At 37.7% G+C, this 18,255-nt stretch overlaps 1 protein-coding gene across 1 annotated transcript in view; it reads left to right on the forward strand.

Annotated features, from left to right (window-relative positions):
• Positions 1–806: 806 nt before the first annotated feature.
• The window catches only part of xirp2b (xin actin binding repeat containing 2b), a 31,684-nt gene continuing 14,235 nt past the window's right edge, over positions 807–18,255 (forward strand). The window contains exons 1-6 of the mRNA XM_007257992.4: positions 807–989; positions 7,166–7,326; positions 11,004–11,132; positions 15,185–15,256; positions 17,077–17,137; positions 17,269–17,363. Coding sequence (XP_007258054.3) covers positions 7,270–7,326; positions 11,004–11,132; positions 15,185–15,256; positions 17,077–17,137; positions 17,269–17,363 — 414 coding nt within the window. The 5' untranslated portion in view covers positions 807–989; positions 7,166–7,269. The remainder of the gene's footprint in view (positions 990–7,165; positions 7,327–11,003; positions 11,133–15,184; positions 15,257–17,076; positions 17,138–17,268; positions 17,364–18,255) is intronic.

Consider the following 18,255-nt stretch of genomic DNA (forward strand, 5'->3'; position numbering starts at 1 on the left):
TATTTTTTACAGAAAAGGAGAGTTTGATTTTTTTTAAGATGTCCAGGGACATGAAATGTTTTTTTAGTAGATACACACTAAAAATTCACTTGGATTCCTTGTATCATTGCTGTTGGACAGAAATTTGTATCTCAAGAATCGTATGTTGAGAAAAAACCCTCTTAACAGTGAGTAAAATATTCCATTACAAGACATTTTAGACCATTTCTAAAATGTGTTGCCATCAAGACAACAGCAATGTCACAGAAAGATAAAACACATCCACAACCTTTATTAGAAGTTAAATATTTTATTTCAAGACATTTTGGAGCATTTCTATGATGATTTATCAACAAAAGAAAGGGTTTCTAATTTTGAATTGCCATCAAGACAACAGCAATGTCTCAGGAAGATGAAAAAAACATCCACAAACTTTAAGAGAAGTAAAATATTTTATTACAAGACATTTTACATCATTTCTGTGATGATTTATTAAAGTAAAAAACAAAAATCAATTGAATTTTTGGCACTGAACCTTTTCAGTAGACAATGGACTCTAAATTTGCTTAGATTATACAAGAAGAGAAAAAAATCTTCCTAACTTTTTTATTGGAAGTCAATGTAAAATATTTCTATTGCATTTCTATGTTGATTTATTACACAGAGGGAGGGCCTTTAAGTCCTCAGGAAATCCAGGCACGCTGATTTCTGGAACTCAACATGGGAGGCATTGAAAGGCTCTAAAAAAAGCCTGATGGGGGTACGTAGGACAGGGAGGGCAGGGAGAGGAGAGGAGGGCTTGGAAATAAAACCAGCTGTCCCTCAGTGTCCGGTTAGCATAGTGAGGCTGCTGGAGGAGCTGGTCTCCACCACCACACCACCACGGGAGGACTGTCAGGACTGCTGGCACATCAGGCAACCTGCAGGCCAGGCCGAGCTCTACTGGTCCAAACTGTGGAGTTCTATCACACCTCTCCCTCCTCCATTAGAGCTAGAGCTGAACAACGCCGGTGAGTCGGGTTCCTCCCAGTAAACGCTCTGCGTGCGCTTGATATCGAATGGTGTAATAGGCAATTATGGGAGCTTTGTTTTTACTTCCAGGGTGACACACACAGGTAGCACTTTGTTGCGGCTGTTGGGAGCAGAAGTCATGTTATTAAGCAAAGTGATTATTGATTGAGGCGCCTCCTGTGGTCCGGGAGGTCCGGTGGGAGCTGATACATTGCTCTATTTCCTAGTGCTCTGTGAGAGAGAAGAAGTTTGCAGGTTTTTCAGTAGATAAAGGAATGCTGAGGATGCACTTCTAACACTCTGTTAAAACACTTCCTTGGATTCCTTGTATTTTTTATTGTTGGACAAAAACCTTGCATTTAAAAAGTGGCATTTTTTTTACAGAAGAAACAGTTTGGGTCTTTAATTCTTTAATTATTAATGAATGCCCATGAAAAAAAATAATTATTACAAATACAGTAAATGTTTTAATTATGAAATTTTAACACAATGGAAAGAAGTGGCATATACACATTATATCAAAAAGTTGAAAAAAAAAAAAGAAAAAAGAAATGCAAGTTTTTTTGTCCAACAGTTTTATTATTCATTCATTTCATGTTTTGAATATTAGGCCATTGCCTTATATGATAATTTTTGCTGACCTCAATATTATCTTTTGTGTATATTTGCATGCTTGTCATATACTTTTGTTTGCTTTTGGCCTTAGATTGTGCATTCATAAATGTGCATTTCGTGATCTGAAATCTTGCAATTATTTCTGGGACACTATACTGTCCTATTTTGTGACCAAAACTTAGCTGTTTGCTGGACCCTACAAACATTGTATAATTATCTTTTTTCGTGCTCACTGGAAATTTTAAAAAAGGTCTAGTCTTAGTCATATTTCATTGAACAACCTGTATAGTCTAGGACTAGGTTTAAATCAGTGTGCTGCATAGTACAGCTTTGTGTTTTACCACTAAGAGACTCTCAAATTAAATATTTATGCCTTGTTAAAGGAGATAAGCCCATGCCATGGATTTCTTGAGCACAGTGTAGAGGTGAATAGTGGAATGTGTTATTCATACTGTGGAAAAGGGCAGCATGATTTAGGGTTGATCTGACGTTTTCAGGTACATCACGTGTTATAGTATTTAAAGTGGTTAAAGCCTGAGACTTACGGTAAATCTTAGATTTTAAATGTTTATTTCTATGTATTGATTGTGTCACTGGTTTGGCCTTTATTGTAATTTAGAAAATTTTGAACAACCTGAATGTGCTGATTTTTCACAAAATTGAATTTTCAAGAAGCTGTATTTTTGCTCAATCTCTGTCCACATACTCAATTGGAATTTCATTAGTTCTAGTTAAATCATAAATATTTAATGTTTAAAAAGAGATTTCAGTTGAAGCAGCACCCTGAACTTTCAGTTTTAACCTCTCTTTTAGTCTCTTGCTGCTGTTCTCCCTCGGAAACCCGACCCTTCTGGCCAAACTGGTTTAAAATAAGTTTGATTTATTTTTGCAGATACGTGGCGCCTACATTACTTCACTTTCCTGTCATGCGAGCTCTCAACTGAACATAACTCGTCACAAGATAGCCCACAACCACTGACACATCCCAACCCATCAGTCCTTACACCCACTTACATGTTAGCCGTTCTGGAACACCATGAGCACTGTTGTGTGCTCAAAAAAACAACCCACCACCATCACACAGCAAGCTTATTATTCTTTTATTGAGGAACTCAGCAAAAACGCTTCAGTCTCAAAGCCTAAAAAGACACACGGTAGCATTAGAAGGTAGAAGGTACTTGAGACATGCAGGCCGCAGTAACCGCGCTTATTTCAGGGAAGGCTCTGGCCTAGGCTCGCTCCTCTTGACAGCTTGATTGGTTCACACTAACATGCTCCCCATTCCAGCGGGGCTAAAATAGGGTCAGAGCCGGGTTTGCTGCCTGGGAGGCCATATTCTACCAACGAGACTCCTGACCCCCATATCATGTGATTGAGGCGCTGCACAGTCTGTATTTAAGAATTGTGTGCTGACTTTAGAGTGCTATTTTCAAAGACTCTTCAAGACCTTATTTATGTCACGCAGCGCGAGCGTGATGTAACCCGTTTGCAATTGCCGCTTGCTGCTTAAAAAGAAAATATGAATACCAAAACAATATTGTGCACGGAGGGAGGCCTAGTGCATTCTAAAGAGAGGTAGCGTTTGATATTTTGATATTTAACGATAAAGCATAATCGCTGAATCCTGAAGTGCTCCTCATGTACATTTTTACAGTTATGGTGTTTAGCTGGCACTCTAAACCACAGCAACGTAATGGCTTATTTTCTTGGACTTCTACTGGTGTAGTGCAGTATGGTCACCCAGACCAGGAATTGAACCATGTTGTGGGGTTCACTGGCAGGTAGTGATTGGTGTTTTCCATTACACAAACATCACAAACACACACATATACACACACACAGCCACTGTATATTGCACTATTGTACAATACTGTATACAAAATAAGAAGTATACTCCTGTCAAGACGTAACCTTTGATTTGTTGTCATGAATGATTTGGACAGGACACATAATTAAATACGATTTATAATGAGATTTAATATTTATTATTATGTTAAAGTTTTCATTTATACATTTATGCTGCTCATGCAGTAAGCAAGTGCATGCCTTACTGTCTAAAGTATGGACACACATTCTCGCATTCAATGTTTATTTTTCATTTATTTCCCTACATTGTAAATGAAAACTGAAGTCATCCAGACTATGAAGGAACACATAAGGAATCATGTAGTAAACATAAACGTGTCCTGGTGGTCCTGATGAGAGCCAGTTTCATCATAACATTTTGATGGTGTTTGTGACTGCACTTAAGGATACTTCCAAATTCATTTTCTAAAGTAATTTTTGTCTCTATTAAGTTACGTAGTTCTTAGAACATTATTAGAACATTAAAACATTACTCAAAAATATGGTTATTCGCTGTATACCAACTCTTCTTCTTCACAACTTTACAACTGATTTTATTAAGAGGACAAGGAATTCAAGTAATTAACTCTTGACAAGTTCAGCACAGCTGTTAACTGAAAGCCATTCCAGGTGACTCTACCTCATAAAGCTGACTAAGAAAATACCGAGATGTTCAAAGCTGTATTCTAAGCAAAATTCTACTTTGAAGAATCTAAAATATAAAACATATTCTGGTTTGGCTGACATTTTTTTCTGTTTACTCAATAATTCCATGGCTTAAAAAATTGTTCTTCATAGAATGGATGACTCTAGTATTAATCTAAAATGCATAAATGTTTAAAATAATGAGAGCCCACTGAATTGTGGAATGGTGCACCAAACTTTTGACTGGTACTGTATTACATTACCAGTAGATCAGTAGATTTAAATGCACATAGTCAATATCCAGTCAGGCTTTAATTTATCATATGCAAAACAATATATTTGTGCATGTGTGTGAGTGTGGGGGGGTGTGTGTATACAGACAAAAAAGAGCTGCCTCTTAAGAAGTACAAAAATTTTCCTGTGGCAACATAATTATCAATACTAGAACAAGCTAATTACGCATTGCTTTTAACACGTCATTAGTAATGGTTAGGTATCATTTGAACATTTTCATTAGAGGGTTTTTTTTTTTTTTTTGCGCGTATCTTGCTGACAGCCCTGCCATCCATTCTTGTTCCCCCCACTCTGCAAACGAGAGCGGCGCTGTCTAAAATATTAAAATATTTGTTTTCACGCCCATGCCACAGTGATTTATTTTAATTAGGGTCGTTATTTCTTGTTATGGCAGTTGAGTGTTCTATTTCGGTGCTTGGCTGCTCGCTTTCAAGATTTCCAGAGCTGTTTGAAGAGGGGAAAAAACTGCATGAGGACTGAAACATGTTTACACAGGATCAATGATGAACATAGATTGTGCTCAGTAATAAACAGGACCATTACTTAGAGCAATTAGAATAGAACTGCATGAAGTGTAGTATTGTGCTGAGGTTTATAGCTGCGACAGATCACAAACAAATGATGTTTATTGACACGTTCATTATGTGGTAAGTCAGGCCAGTTGGTTCGTGATATTGTTCACATTAGTGCAAATGGGGCGTTTTTCTTTTTGCACGCTTTTTGCAATAATGAAAGAGGAAGCATAAAAAGACAGTCTGGCGGGGTGTTCAGTGCTTAGACGCTCAGTGTTTCCTCCGCTCAGGTAATGAGAACTCTCTACTGTTTGTGTGTGTATGTAAGTATGTGTGTGTGTGTTCATCATCGCTGGTATGGAATGTCTGGGGCGCTGGTAGCTCATTATCTTAACGATGTTTTACGATTGGCGGTGAAACATAAATCCATATTCTTCCGTGTTTAATTGGGCTGCCAGTTAGACGCGTACATGTGCGTAATTGATTTGAATGGCACCATCCTGTATGCAGGTCTCACAGGCTATGTATAGTCTGTATAGAGTATCAGAGTGACCTCATGTTCAAACAGCGCAGAGGTAGCTGGTGATCCGGTAAGGCATGGCTAGTGAACAGTCTGTGGTCTAGCCTGGTCTCCTTTTAGCCTCTTCACACTATGGTGCAGGGGTGAGGAATCACTGGACTACTGCCCATGTAAACATCATTGAGCCTTACTCCCAAAACAGTGACCTTTGATTAACGCATAAAGATATAACGTCCAGTATCCCAGTTTAACTCCAAGAATATGGGCTCCTTGTATGGTATAATAACACTGTATGACTGTATTGACTCTTGACACTTAGGCATGCATAGAGTATGGCTTTCAAAATGTCAGATTTACTGATATGAACAAATTATAAACCATTAAACTAAACCAGAGTTGGGTTGTGATTTTTTAAATGTAAGGTCATTTCTGAAGTGAAGTTGACTATCATTGGCTATATCAGAGAAAGTTTTCCTTGCTTGGGTACCATATAAGATGGGGAGCAGGGGTGGGCAATTAATTCCAATTAATCCCAAGGGTCCACATGATGTACTGGGAATGTTTTGGAGGCTGGGACAACAGATTCACCTTAATTTTATCCTGTTAAAAATGGAGTAATTATGTGGTTTTCATCAGATATTTCTGGTAAAAGTAGTTGTCAATAAAAATTGTGAAGCAGACATAGTAAAAAAAAACAAAAAAACAATATTATTGCAATATGTAACCAACATTCAAAATGTGTTTGCAGTAAAAATCAGGATTAAAATCACTTAAAACATACAATAAGTACTATTATTATTAATTTTGTAGATGAATTACCTCATTTACTGTTTTCAGTTCTTTTTTTTTTGTTCAGTAAGAGAAATTTAGCTTTAAGGCTTAAACAAGTGCAGTAAAGTCCAGTTAAATTTTAGTGGCAGATATGGAAAGGCAAAGGGTCAATTGTAGCCCCCAGGCTGAAAAATGCCCAGATCTGGTATATAGGCTCAAAAATATCAGCAAATAAGCAAGCGAAATGTCCACTGAGCTGCTTAAAACATCAGTTTTGCAGTTTCTGTGTGCTGGCCCCAGAAAAATGTTGAAACTTTTCTCTTTACACACAATTACAAAGGGCTAAATGAGAAAGAGAAACTAGGAGGAAAAAACAGCAGGTTCTCACAGTGAACACCTCAAAGGATTAAAAGAAAGTTGCTTCTGTTCCCGACAAATGCTTATGCAATTTAACCGCTCACACATTTCTGTATGTGCAGGAATATATAGTTATATAACTGTATCGTGGGGTCATTAGCAGGATGTTATTTCATGTGGAATGAGTTTTCCACTTTGAGATTTTTTTTCCTTAACAAATAACACAATTAAACTTTTAATGAGCCTAGGTGATTGTTGTTTAAACATCATTATAGTCTAGTTTTCATATTATTAGTTCCTTGTGCCATCTGCAGTCTCTCTCTCGCTCTCTCTCTTTCTATGTCTTAATTTCTCTACTTAAAAACATGTCCACTGTGGAAAATTGAAGGGGGTTGTTTTTCAAAGCTCTGCAGCAGGATGAGGGTTGAGAACTGAGACCTCATCACCATCATTAAACCGATGCAGTGAAGAGGAAAGTGGAAAACATCACAGGACTAAAAGTTCATATAAAAAAACATTGTTAAATGTCTTAATTCCTTTGTGATAAAGAGCTCATTGTCTCAGAGTGGTCTCTCTCAATTAAGGTGTGTAATTGCTTGTTATTCTGTGTGTGCAGTTGCGGGCAGAGCAGTGGTGGTGGTGTCCGGGCCTGGTAATCGCGAGGTGACAGAGCAGCAGGGGAGCGGGTCTCACTCTGAACCCATCCCTCTAAAAAAACGCATGGCCATGTACCAGGCAGCAGTCTCCAAGCAGGACGCATCAGGCTTCTCCAGCGGGGTAGGTTAATTTACACTTATATAAGCACATTAAAGCCCTATCTGGACGGCATTAGATTCTCAGGGGGAACAAACAGCCTGTGAAAAATATTTCACACTTCTACTCAGTGATAAAACTCTTGCATACGGACTGCAATAAAAAAACAGGAGGACCAGTGAGTTTTTCGGCTTTTTTTTGGTCACATGACATCGTGTCCAGTAGCTCCTCCATTTCCACTCTCTGTTGTGTTTACGTGCATCCCAAAGTGAAACATGCGCCCAAAGTGTAATCAAAGTGCGTGGCAGTGGACAAATAGCTATTTTATTAAATACGAAACTCAGATATGTGCATCCAAACATAACTAAAAGCACAGAAGGACCACGGAGTTCAGTGAAAAACAGTAGGTATTTCAGTCTGTAATTGTTTTTCAGAGATGTCTGAGAAAAACAAATACATGGTTGTTCTGGACAGGAATAAAATCACAGAGGATCCCCCCCAATAAAAGAGAAAACTATCCCGGGACCCTCTGAGAAACTAATCCCGTAAAGAAAGGGCTTAAGACATAAAAAAAAACATAAACTAATATATGTAAAGGGGCTCTGCACACTTTATTATCCTAATTTTGTCCTGTTCTTTAATGGTCAGGACCCCACAAAGCAGGTATTATTTGGATGGTGGGCACATATTCAGCACTGCAGTGTTACAATGTGTTAGTGTATGTTGTGCTGGTATATGTGGATAAGACACAGCAGTGCTGCTGGAGTTTTTAAACACCACAGCGTCACAGTTGGACTGCGAATAATACTCCAAACAGAAATATAATTTGGACACTGTATAGACTGTGGAAAGTAACCTGTGGAAAGCTTATATTGTGCACTGTTGAAGGACTCGTAGAGGACGACCAACACAAACTTTGCAGCAACAGATGAGCAACTGTCTCTGACGTAACATCTTTAACATGGACCAACTACTGAAGAAAGGTCTAAAAGAGTGGAGATTAATTGGACAAAAGGTCTAAAAAAATCAAGCAGTACTAATTGAGTGTCATTCAGTGTCAATGAAATGCTCAGAATGATACTACCTGCTCCAAATACTACCTGTTCTTTGATGGTCCTCTGGAGTCCTGCCTATTGAACAGGGTAAAAGGAGAATTATAGAGTAAGTAGAGAATTAGATTAAGTACAGCTGTAATTATAGAGTTGCAAAGTGCTCCTATATGATCTGAGGAGCACACATCAATACAAACAAGACCCTGAGATAATAGAAAGAAACTCTTTCAACACACAGAGACTAAAATTGCTGATACAGTTGAGCCCAGTGAAAACGACCGCTACTGCAAATCCGTATGGCATCAGTAGTGTGTACTGCATTGTTAACAGACTGGCATACATACAACACAGGATGGGGAGATATTTAATCTGCTCACGAATCTGCTAATTTAGCAGTTTCATTCAAAGTGGATTATAAAGCATGGTCAGTAATGTAGGTTTTTCACGTCCTGCATTTATAGTGTGTTAAAAGGCTATTATTTCCTTCCATTTGTTCTCAAATTTAGGTACGATTTCCAGCTCATTGATTCAAGCAGTAATTGATGCCTTTGCAAATCCATTAACAAAGGAAACTGAAGTGTTTTTGATTTCACCTTTGCTAAAGTAGAGAGAGCGAGAAAAGAGAGAGAGATAGAGCAAGAGAGAGAGAGAGAGGGGGGGAAAAAATCAGTAAAAAGAACCTGGATGATAGAACTGAAAGGCAGTGTATTATGCAGATAAAAGGTTTCATCTTCCTTCCCTCTGATCATGGCCACAATCCCAACACATTTGTTAATGTGTAGTTGTTGGCAGACACACTGTGTGCAGTATAATGTTTTCCCCTTTTGGGCAAATTCATTTGGCTGTGTTGTGATTTGCCTGTGCTGTTCCAGAGACAGGAGTCTGGGCAGTGTGCTGTAGCGCCTGAAGGCCACCAGTCCACAGACTCACCACGCACACTCAGGGCACTGAGGATGTGTACCATGATGTCACTGTTTTGGTTGGGGCTGATGGCTTTGTCACAGTTTGGGAGTGGAATGTGATGATGGCTGACCAGCACAAGTTCAACACCTCTACAGAAACATAACACCCCTCTCTCCCTCCACTGCCCTGAGAGGTCATGCTAAATAGTGTTAGTAGATAGCACTTCTGCCACCTACAGGCGACTCCTTACACTGATCTTCATTACCCTTCAATCCTTAAGTTTACATCCTTATTTAGTGATTACTGTGATTTTTATGCCATAACAACTATGTATTATTTAGTAACAACAATAAAAAATGTGTACCCCCAATGAATAATTCAGAACCTGATATGTAGTTTTCAGTATCCACAATTAATTATTCAGCAACTACTAATAATCATATGTACACTAATTATTCACTAATATAAATTATAAATATTTTATATAATTAAATATACATTATTCAGTACCTGCCTTGAAGATTTTAGTATCCATAATAAATTAGTCAGTGTCCACTGTCAACTATTGAGTAACTACTTTGAATTATTTAATACAGAGTGTATATAATTTACTATCCACAATCAATTATTCAGTACCTGCTATGAAGTTTTCAGTGTCCACAATCAGTCATTTAGTAACTGCTATTAATCATTATGTATCAGTTGTGAATTATTCATTATATACTTTTAATTATTCACTGATATAAATGATATCTCTCTATATTATATAGTAAAATAAAAATTATTCAGTACCTGCTATGAAGATTTCAATATCAATAATGAATTATTTCAGTGTCCACTGTGAACTGTTGAGTAACTACTCAGAATTATTTAATACAGAGTGTACATTATTTAGTGTCCACAATAAATTATTCAGTAACTGCTATAAATTATTCAGTACCCATTATGAATTTTTTATTGTTTATGATCAATTATTCAGTATCCATTATGAATTATTCAGTATCCAATATGAATTATTAATTGTCCCTTTCGTCTGTAAATATTAGGTATTCGATATGAATTATTTAGTGTTCCCCTTTATTTATTCAGAATCTATAATGAATTATTCTGTGTTCGCATGTGATTATCAAGTATTAATTCTGAATTATTAAGTGTTCTTTTTTTTAGTTATCAGGAATGCATTATGAATTATTCATTTTTATGAATGATTCAGTAACTGCTATGATTTTTCAGTATCCATTATGAATTGTTTAGTGTCCACTATGAATCATTTCCTATTTACTTAAAATAATTTATATTTAATAATGTGCTACAACCATCTATTCATGTAACTAGCACAATAAGTTATTTATCAAGTACTATAACTTATTTGGTATTTAACTATTATAAATGATTAAATAACTACTATAAATTATTTGGTTTCCCTTATGAATTATACAGTACACTGTAATACTTATTTGGGGTTGAGGATTTAACGTGTGCTTTCATGTCCTTGATTTGTCAGCTTACTGCTCTGGTGAATAACATGTGTGTATATGTGTGTGTATGTGTGTGTGGCACAGTACAGAAAAACAGATCAGTGAAATGCAGTGTTATGAAATGAGAGAAGAGATGTAATGGACGAGAGGAAATGAGTGTTTTCACACGTTCACACCTGCACTAGAATGTTGTGACCCTCTTAAAAACATGACTCATGAGTTGAGCTGAGGTGTCAGAGCTGATGTGACTCTCGCTCTTCTTCATTAGGTCCTGGAGGAAGCTGAGGTATGCTCTCTGCCTGGAGGACTGGCCAGCATTCGGAGACAGTTTGAGAGTGAAGAGCGTTCGTCCACACACACAGCCACACAGTTCCACTACTCACACAGATCTGTGCAGGTAATTCGTGTGCAGCTGCATGTTTATATGTAAACTCTGTTCAGGTAATAGAGGCGTCAATATCAATATTACGTGCCTTTTTGACCACCTAACAGGTTACCCTGAATTATTATTTTAAGTGATTAAACAACACATTTATTTTGTAATAATAAATATATAGTTACAGCTTTTAATAATGTAGATATTTTCATAAAAATATTATATTAAAACAGGCCCAAGATTTCCCAGAACCTTTATATCCTTTAATATTAAGGAACTAAAGACACTGAAAAAAATTACTGCATTTTTCGGTAAGAAGGTGCACTTAAAATCTTTTAATTTGACAAAAATCTACAGTATGTCTCATGTATGAATTTTACCAGTCGGGTTGTAAGGAGCAGTAAAGCCACTAAGGTGAAGTACAGCATTATAAAGGTGTTTCAGTGAAGTTACTCCAGCACCGAGACTCAAGCAGTATTAGCATTAGCAGCTAACCTCAGCATTAGCCCTTTGCCATGCAGAAGTGAGTATATCACACTGTAGTCTGCGTGTTTACCATGTTTAAACAACAAGCTACGTGGGATGAACCCAAAAAAACTGACAGCACTCTGGCTTACTGGAAAACTCAGGGTTGCTCAGTGTACTAGCGCTAGCGCTAACTGCTGCTTACTGCAGCAAGTGCTGCTGCTAACCGTTGCTAGCGCTGCTGCTAACCAAGCTAAAATACTGGAAATATGAGCTTATTGTAAATAAACGGAAGCACTTCACTCACCCAAATAAACAGTTTTCAGTAGAGAAATAGGTGTAGATTTACATCCAGGGCTTGTTTCACTTTGAAACTATTACAGTTTTGTTACTTATTTGTTACTACTTATAATTTTGTCTACATATTTAGCTGAAGCTTAAATTGTCCACACTGTTGTAGTAAAATATCAAGGTAATTAAAATAATTTAAGAGAATATAAACACATTTGAAACAGCAAAATCTTCATTGAAAATTCAAAATGTTTGCAACACTAAATAAACAAATGTTTTCATCCAATGCGAATTTTAGCTAAAATGGTTCCCCCTGTCATTTCCCACCCTGCTGTAAGCTTTTCATGGCAGGGTGGTGGCATGAACATAAAGAAATAAACAAATAATAGGTGATTAAGCTGGTAAAACATTATTTCTGTGTAGCCTAAATTCTTAAAATTAATATATATATATATATATATATATATATATATATATATATATATATATATATATATATATATATATATATATATTATATATATATATATATATATATATATATATATATATATATATATATATATATATATATATATACATATATAGACAGTATTTTGCTAAAAAAAAACCCTAACTCGAATGCACACCACATCAAAATTCCTCTAGAATGAAGTCTGTTTAGATTATCTCACTCTAACAGCATCTCTTTATACACAGATTCCAGCAGATCTTTAGCATTCACAAATGCTAACAGCATGCACACAGTACCTGCACGAAGAGCAGATGACTAGCAGTGAGAGAAAGAATAGAAAAGCAGATTCATCTGAGCCAAAGCCTGTATAATCCTAGCCTGCCAATCCAAATCCAATCCAGCCCATCCATCCATACCAGCGCCTCTCTCTGCATGCCTCGTTCCCCCTGCAGGGACCGATGCAGCCGCGGAGAAAAGATGAGGCTGAATACAGAACGAGAGGAGAGGGCTGGAGAGCTGCTCTCACTTCCATTATTTTACAAACCCAACTATAGGAGCCAAAGTGCTGTGGGATTTCAGCCTGAAATGTCTGCATTTCTTCAGCCTGACATATGTTTGTAAAGTTCTCTCTGTTTGCAAAGGGTTGAAGAAGAAAAGCTGCATACTTCAGTGCGTGTACTTCAGTGGAACTTCAGCAGCTTGTGCTTCATCATAGGGACTCAGCAATTGACAGTACACTGCTGTGATTCAATTTTTCAGATTTTAAAATGTTAAAATACAGATATGACTGAAAAAACTGAAAGAAAAATGTATTCTGGTGCCAGCTGTGTAGGCTTGATTCAGAATCAGTGAGCATCACTAATTCATTCACATTTGCATGATGTCACTGCAGTAGGCCTCTCATTATTAAAGGGTCTTCTCCACTGTTCTTGATGATGCACAGTATTTGAACATTCATTAATCTGGCTTCAAATGACAAAGTAGGAGTTACTTTTCATATGAGTGAAGTGTATGAGTGTACTGTTTTACTGAGAGAAAGAGAGAGAGAGAGAAAGAGAGAAGGAGAGAGAATAATGGTACTACAGAAGAACACTATTTGAGCTTCCAATGTTGACAGAGATGTGCAAATGCACCATTGGCGTAGGAACCAGGGGGGAAGAATATCAGAAATAGGTGGATGATAGAGCAGAAATTGTTGAAAAAAAAAAATAATTATTTATATTTATTTTGAAAGTGCTCAGAAATCTGCACCCCCGGCATGAAAAGCACCCCCTCTCAGGAGCAGAGTTTCTAATTAAAGTTAGCTAAAGCAATTATCTCTGCAAGAAGAGTGTGCATGCGTGCTGCAGAGAGGGCAAGTTACATTCTTTCAATAAAAGGACACCATGGTAAGAAGTGCTGTCAGTAGAAAAAAAATAAAAACATAGGATTCAACATTACTGAGTTTTTTTTTTTTTTTTAAAGAGTGGGGAAAATGTAAATATACAACATAATTGACATGCCAATACATAATGATAATGGCAAGCATAATTTTTTCTAACAGTGAATGTAATGTGGAGTAACATGTTTAGGTTGTAAAGTCACCTTTGGTTCGATTTAACTAATAATAAACGGAAGTAAAGAAAATAAATATTTAGTTTTTCTTTGTGATTAACTATAATTCCGCAAATGTTGTTCAAAGTCACTGCAAATGTGCCATCTCCCCCAATGTCAAACCCCCTCCTACGCCTTTGAAATGCACACACACTTTTTGTCTAGTGCCTGTAGAGAAGTTTTGTCAACAGAATATAATCTGGAACATCTGGAGAAAATAATCCCAATCCAATTGGCATATGCCAAATACTAAGCCTTGCCTAGAGCTATGGAGCATGTGGCCAGTTTCCTTCTTTGGAGTGGCCTGCAAGGTATTTTAGAAATAGAATGAAAGTTGGCCCGCTGTTAAGCAGGTTTTTATAATGTGAGATTCAAAGTTTGAACGCTAGGTGTCAGAAACGGGCCAAAGAGTCTAAAAGCGGAGAGAGTGCGCAGTTGTAGCGCAGAAAATCGGGCCAAAGAGTCTAAAAGTGGAGAGGGTGCGCAGTTATAGCGCAGAAAAACGGGCCAAAGAGTCTAAAAGCGGAGAGGGTGCGCAGTTATAGCGCAGAAAAACATGCCAAAGAGTCTAAAAGTGGAGAGGGTGCGCAGTTGTAGCGCAGAAACACGGGCCAAAGAGTCTAAAAGCGGAGAGGGCGCGCAGTTGTAGCGCAGAAAAACGGGCCAAAGAGTCTAAAAGCGGAGAGGGCGCGCAGTTGTAGCGCAGAAAATGGGCAAAAGAGTCCAAAAGAGTTGCCGTAATTAAGGAGTTTAATATTAAGATACATCATGAAATGAAACATCAATTTGAAAAATATTATTTTACACAACACTGTCAAAGATAGATAAAGATAGTAAGTCAAGTAAAATGGTGTGTAAAAAATGAAAATGTATTTTTTAAAGTGGTATATTTCATTATTTGTTTTATTACAGAGTCTGTGGCCCGTGACTTCAAATATATTTCTCCTTCTAGCCCCCAACAAAAAAAGTTTGGACACCCCTAATCTATAGTATCTGTAATAGAAAGACTTACCTAGAAAGTAAAAGACAAATACTCTAAAAACGCAGGATGAACTCTTGTTTTAATACCCTTCATTTCAGAACACAAAAATAATAAGCAAGTGTCTTAATTTTTTGCCCATAATATTTACTGTAAATAAGTAAATATCACGTCAAGACAGCATGATTAATGATCAAAAACCATGACTACTTGAGGAGGGTGTAGGTCTTTCATGTACGCCTTGCTTGTACTTCTTCCTCAGCTGATGAAACCATGTCCTCTATCACACAGGAAGTGTCAAACTCATCTGAGGTGTCTGTGAGGAGCAGCGTCAAAAGACGAGAAGCCCAACAGGATGAAAGGGTACAGATGCCCCCCAGCTAACCCACCTAATGAGTATCCCACATAGGCACTGTAATGAAGCTACACTACTGATTTGCATTTCTGAGGCCCTGAAAGAGATATTATTTCATTTTTTTTTCCTCCCTGCTTTCCCATCATGGCACATGAAAGTAATACCTAATGTCTAAGATGATTCTTTGCTTTGACACCATCTACTGGTAATTTGCCAGACTCCTGAGGGATACTTTAAAACATAGAGCTACATCTAGTTAAATATTGTCTATACACTGACATGCCAATAGTCATGGGACAAAAATTGGTATACCAGTAGTCTGTGGGACATGCGTGTAGGACCTCCAGCACAGAACAAGGATGTGATTTCTGTTAGAATGGACAATTTTAGCCAGAAAAAAACCCCCACCACTTTCCATAACAAGAAATAAGAAAGTGCAAATTGCATAGTAAGTATAAATTAAAATATACTTCAAAAGTGTGCACAGTGATTGTTACTAATAATTATATTTTTATCTGACATTTTATTTTTTTTTGAAAAACATGAAAGCACAATGCCACCTCGCTTGCGCACCTCTTTTTCAGCTGCACTGTCTGTCAGTTCTTTAATTTGACTCCCAGTAAAACCAGCAGTGAAATACACAGTAAACCTATAAAGGTATTAGGCCTGGACAATATTTCGATATCGGTATTTATCGCGATAAGAAATGTTTCAATAACGGTGATATCATTTTTGTGAGATATCGATATGTATTATTTACAGACAGGCGTTTTTTAGCGGCGTCAGTTCACTGCAGCCCTGAACATAGCCAGGCTACGTCAGTGTGTGATGACGCAATCATACAGGCACGTAGCCAGATAGGCTAGGCTAGGCTAGGCTAGGCTAGACTAGACCTGGGTCGCCTCCTCTCCGCTCCGCACCCAAAATCTCCCGCGATGAAGCGAAACCGACCCTAACCGAGCGGATCTCAGCTCCGCTCCTAAAACCCGCCCGCGATAAAGCGAAACCGCGATGAAGCATTTATTTCTCATCAGCAGGTCACATTTTGAGAAAGTAAAATATATTAATTCATTACTAGTTTTGTCCAGTGCTCCAAAATGCAGCTCACTGCTGGAGACACATGAGAATATCAGTGTACGATGGCATTGCGCCTCAGTTTTGATTTAATAATGTTATAATAAACAACATTGTGTCAAGTGAAGTCCAAACAACAAAACAGTGGTATTAAACACTATAACCACCATCTTTACATAAAATGTTATATAGTTGTTTGACCAAGATTGAGGCAAAGTGCGCCACGCCTCGTCTCTTTCGCAGCACGTGGAATTGAGTTCAGACAGAGTGCGGCTCCGAATATAAATTCAATTCATAACCAGTCCTCTGGGGGCCCCAGGCCGCTCTCCTGTTGCACAACTTATACAGGTGTGGGTATTCCTAAGCCATCTTTCCGAGGTACCACTTTATGATCAATTTACATTCAGTTATTCTATGACTTTTGGCATGTCAGTGTTTAGTTTAAGAGCGATGGTTGCTCTTTGCTATCTTGTGCTAAAATGTGCTCTAGGTCGATTTTGTAAGTTTCAAGCAAAATATGCAAAACCACCCATGCAATTTTGTGAAGCAGTGAAGCCCCTTGTACCAAAAGTGCTATTACAAATCTGGGGGAGCACTTTTCAAAGCTTTAACAAGCTAATTGAACAACTACTTTATATTCTGATTTGAGTCACTATGTAAAACAGTGGCCTTCTGCTTGGGGTATGCATCTGAACTTGCTTTTATTTTCACATTCATCTAGTTAATAATTGCTATGATGGCCTTTTTTTCACAGACTTCACATGATCTGAGTGTTCACCATGGAGTGGCCTCAAGTGTTGAGAATCATCATGGTGGTAAGATTATCAAATTTATCATTTATAGAATCATCCCACAGCCCTTGACTTTAGTTTTACTGCAGTACTTTGCAATTCAAGTATCCTCATGAAGAGCGCAGGGTTTAAATTCATCATCAAAATGATTGCAGATGAAGAGGAGTACTACCCGAAACTCTCCACCAAGGAACTGGCACAGCACTTTGAGAAAACTATTGAGGAGGCTGCCCCAAGTAAGAAAATGAAGGTAATGAACCTTTATGCTGATTGTTTCCCTCAAGCAGCTGTGGGATGTTGTAGAACATATGGTTCAGGCTAAGACTGCACAATAGATCATTAAGCATTGTCATTGCAGTGAGCTTGTGCAATATATTCACATTACAGGAGTTGCAGTGATACCTAAGGCAAATTAAACCATCATTTCATGCTGCAAACTTGCTTGATACTGTTCTCATAAGGTATCTATCAGATGTACAGGGGTTGGACAATGAAACTGAAACTTTAATGGCTAAACTGGAGCAGCCTGGTGGTCAATCTTCATTAATTTCACATTGCACCAGTAAGAGCAGAGTGTGAAGGTTCAATTAGCAGGGTAAGAGCACAGTTCTGCTCAAAATATTGCAATGCACACAACATTATGGGTGACATAACAGAGTTCAAAAGAGGACAAATTGTTGGTGCACGTCTTGCTGGCGCATCTGTGAACAAGACAGCAAGTGTTTGTGATGTATCAAGAACCACGGTATCCAGGGTAATGTCAGCATACCACCAAGAAGGACAAACCACATCCAACAGGATTAACTGTGGACGCTGTAAGAGGAAGCTGTCTGAAAGGGATGTTCGGGTGCTAACCTGGATTGTATCCAAAAAAAAAACCCACGGCTGCCCAAATCACAGCAGAATTCAATGTGCACCTCAACTCTCCTGTTTCCACCAGAACTGTCCGTCGGGACACTAAATTATTGTGGTCTAAAACCAGGTGTTTCAGTTTCATTGTCCAACACCTGTAGATTATATCTGTTCAGTCTCATTTATTTAATTGAAGCCTTTAATACACAGAGGGCATTAATAATATCATGACTGTCATGTTAAAAGACCATATTTTTAAATATCACTATATACTCTATAATGCAAAGCAA

This window comes from Astyanax mexicanus, chromosome 11 (genome assembly GCF_023375975.1).
Source record: "Astyanax mexicanus isolate ESR-SI-001 chromosome 11, AstMex3_surface, whole genome shotgun sequence".
Classification (NCBI taxonomy): domain Eukaryota; kingdom Metazoa; phylum Chordata; class Actinopteri; order Characiformes; family Acestrorhamphidae; genus Astyanax; species Astyanax mexicanus.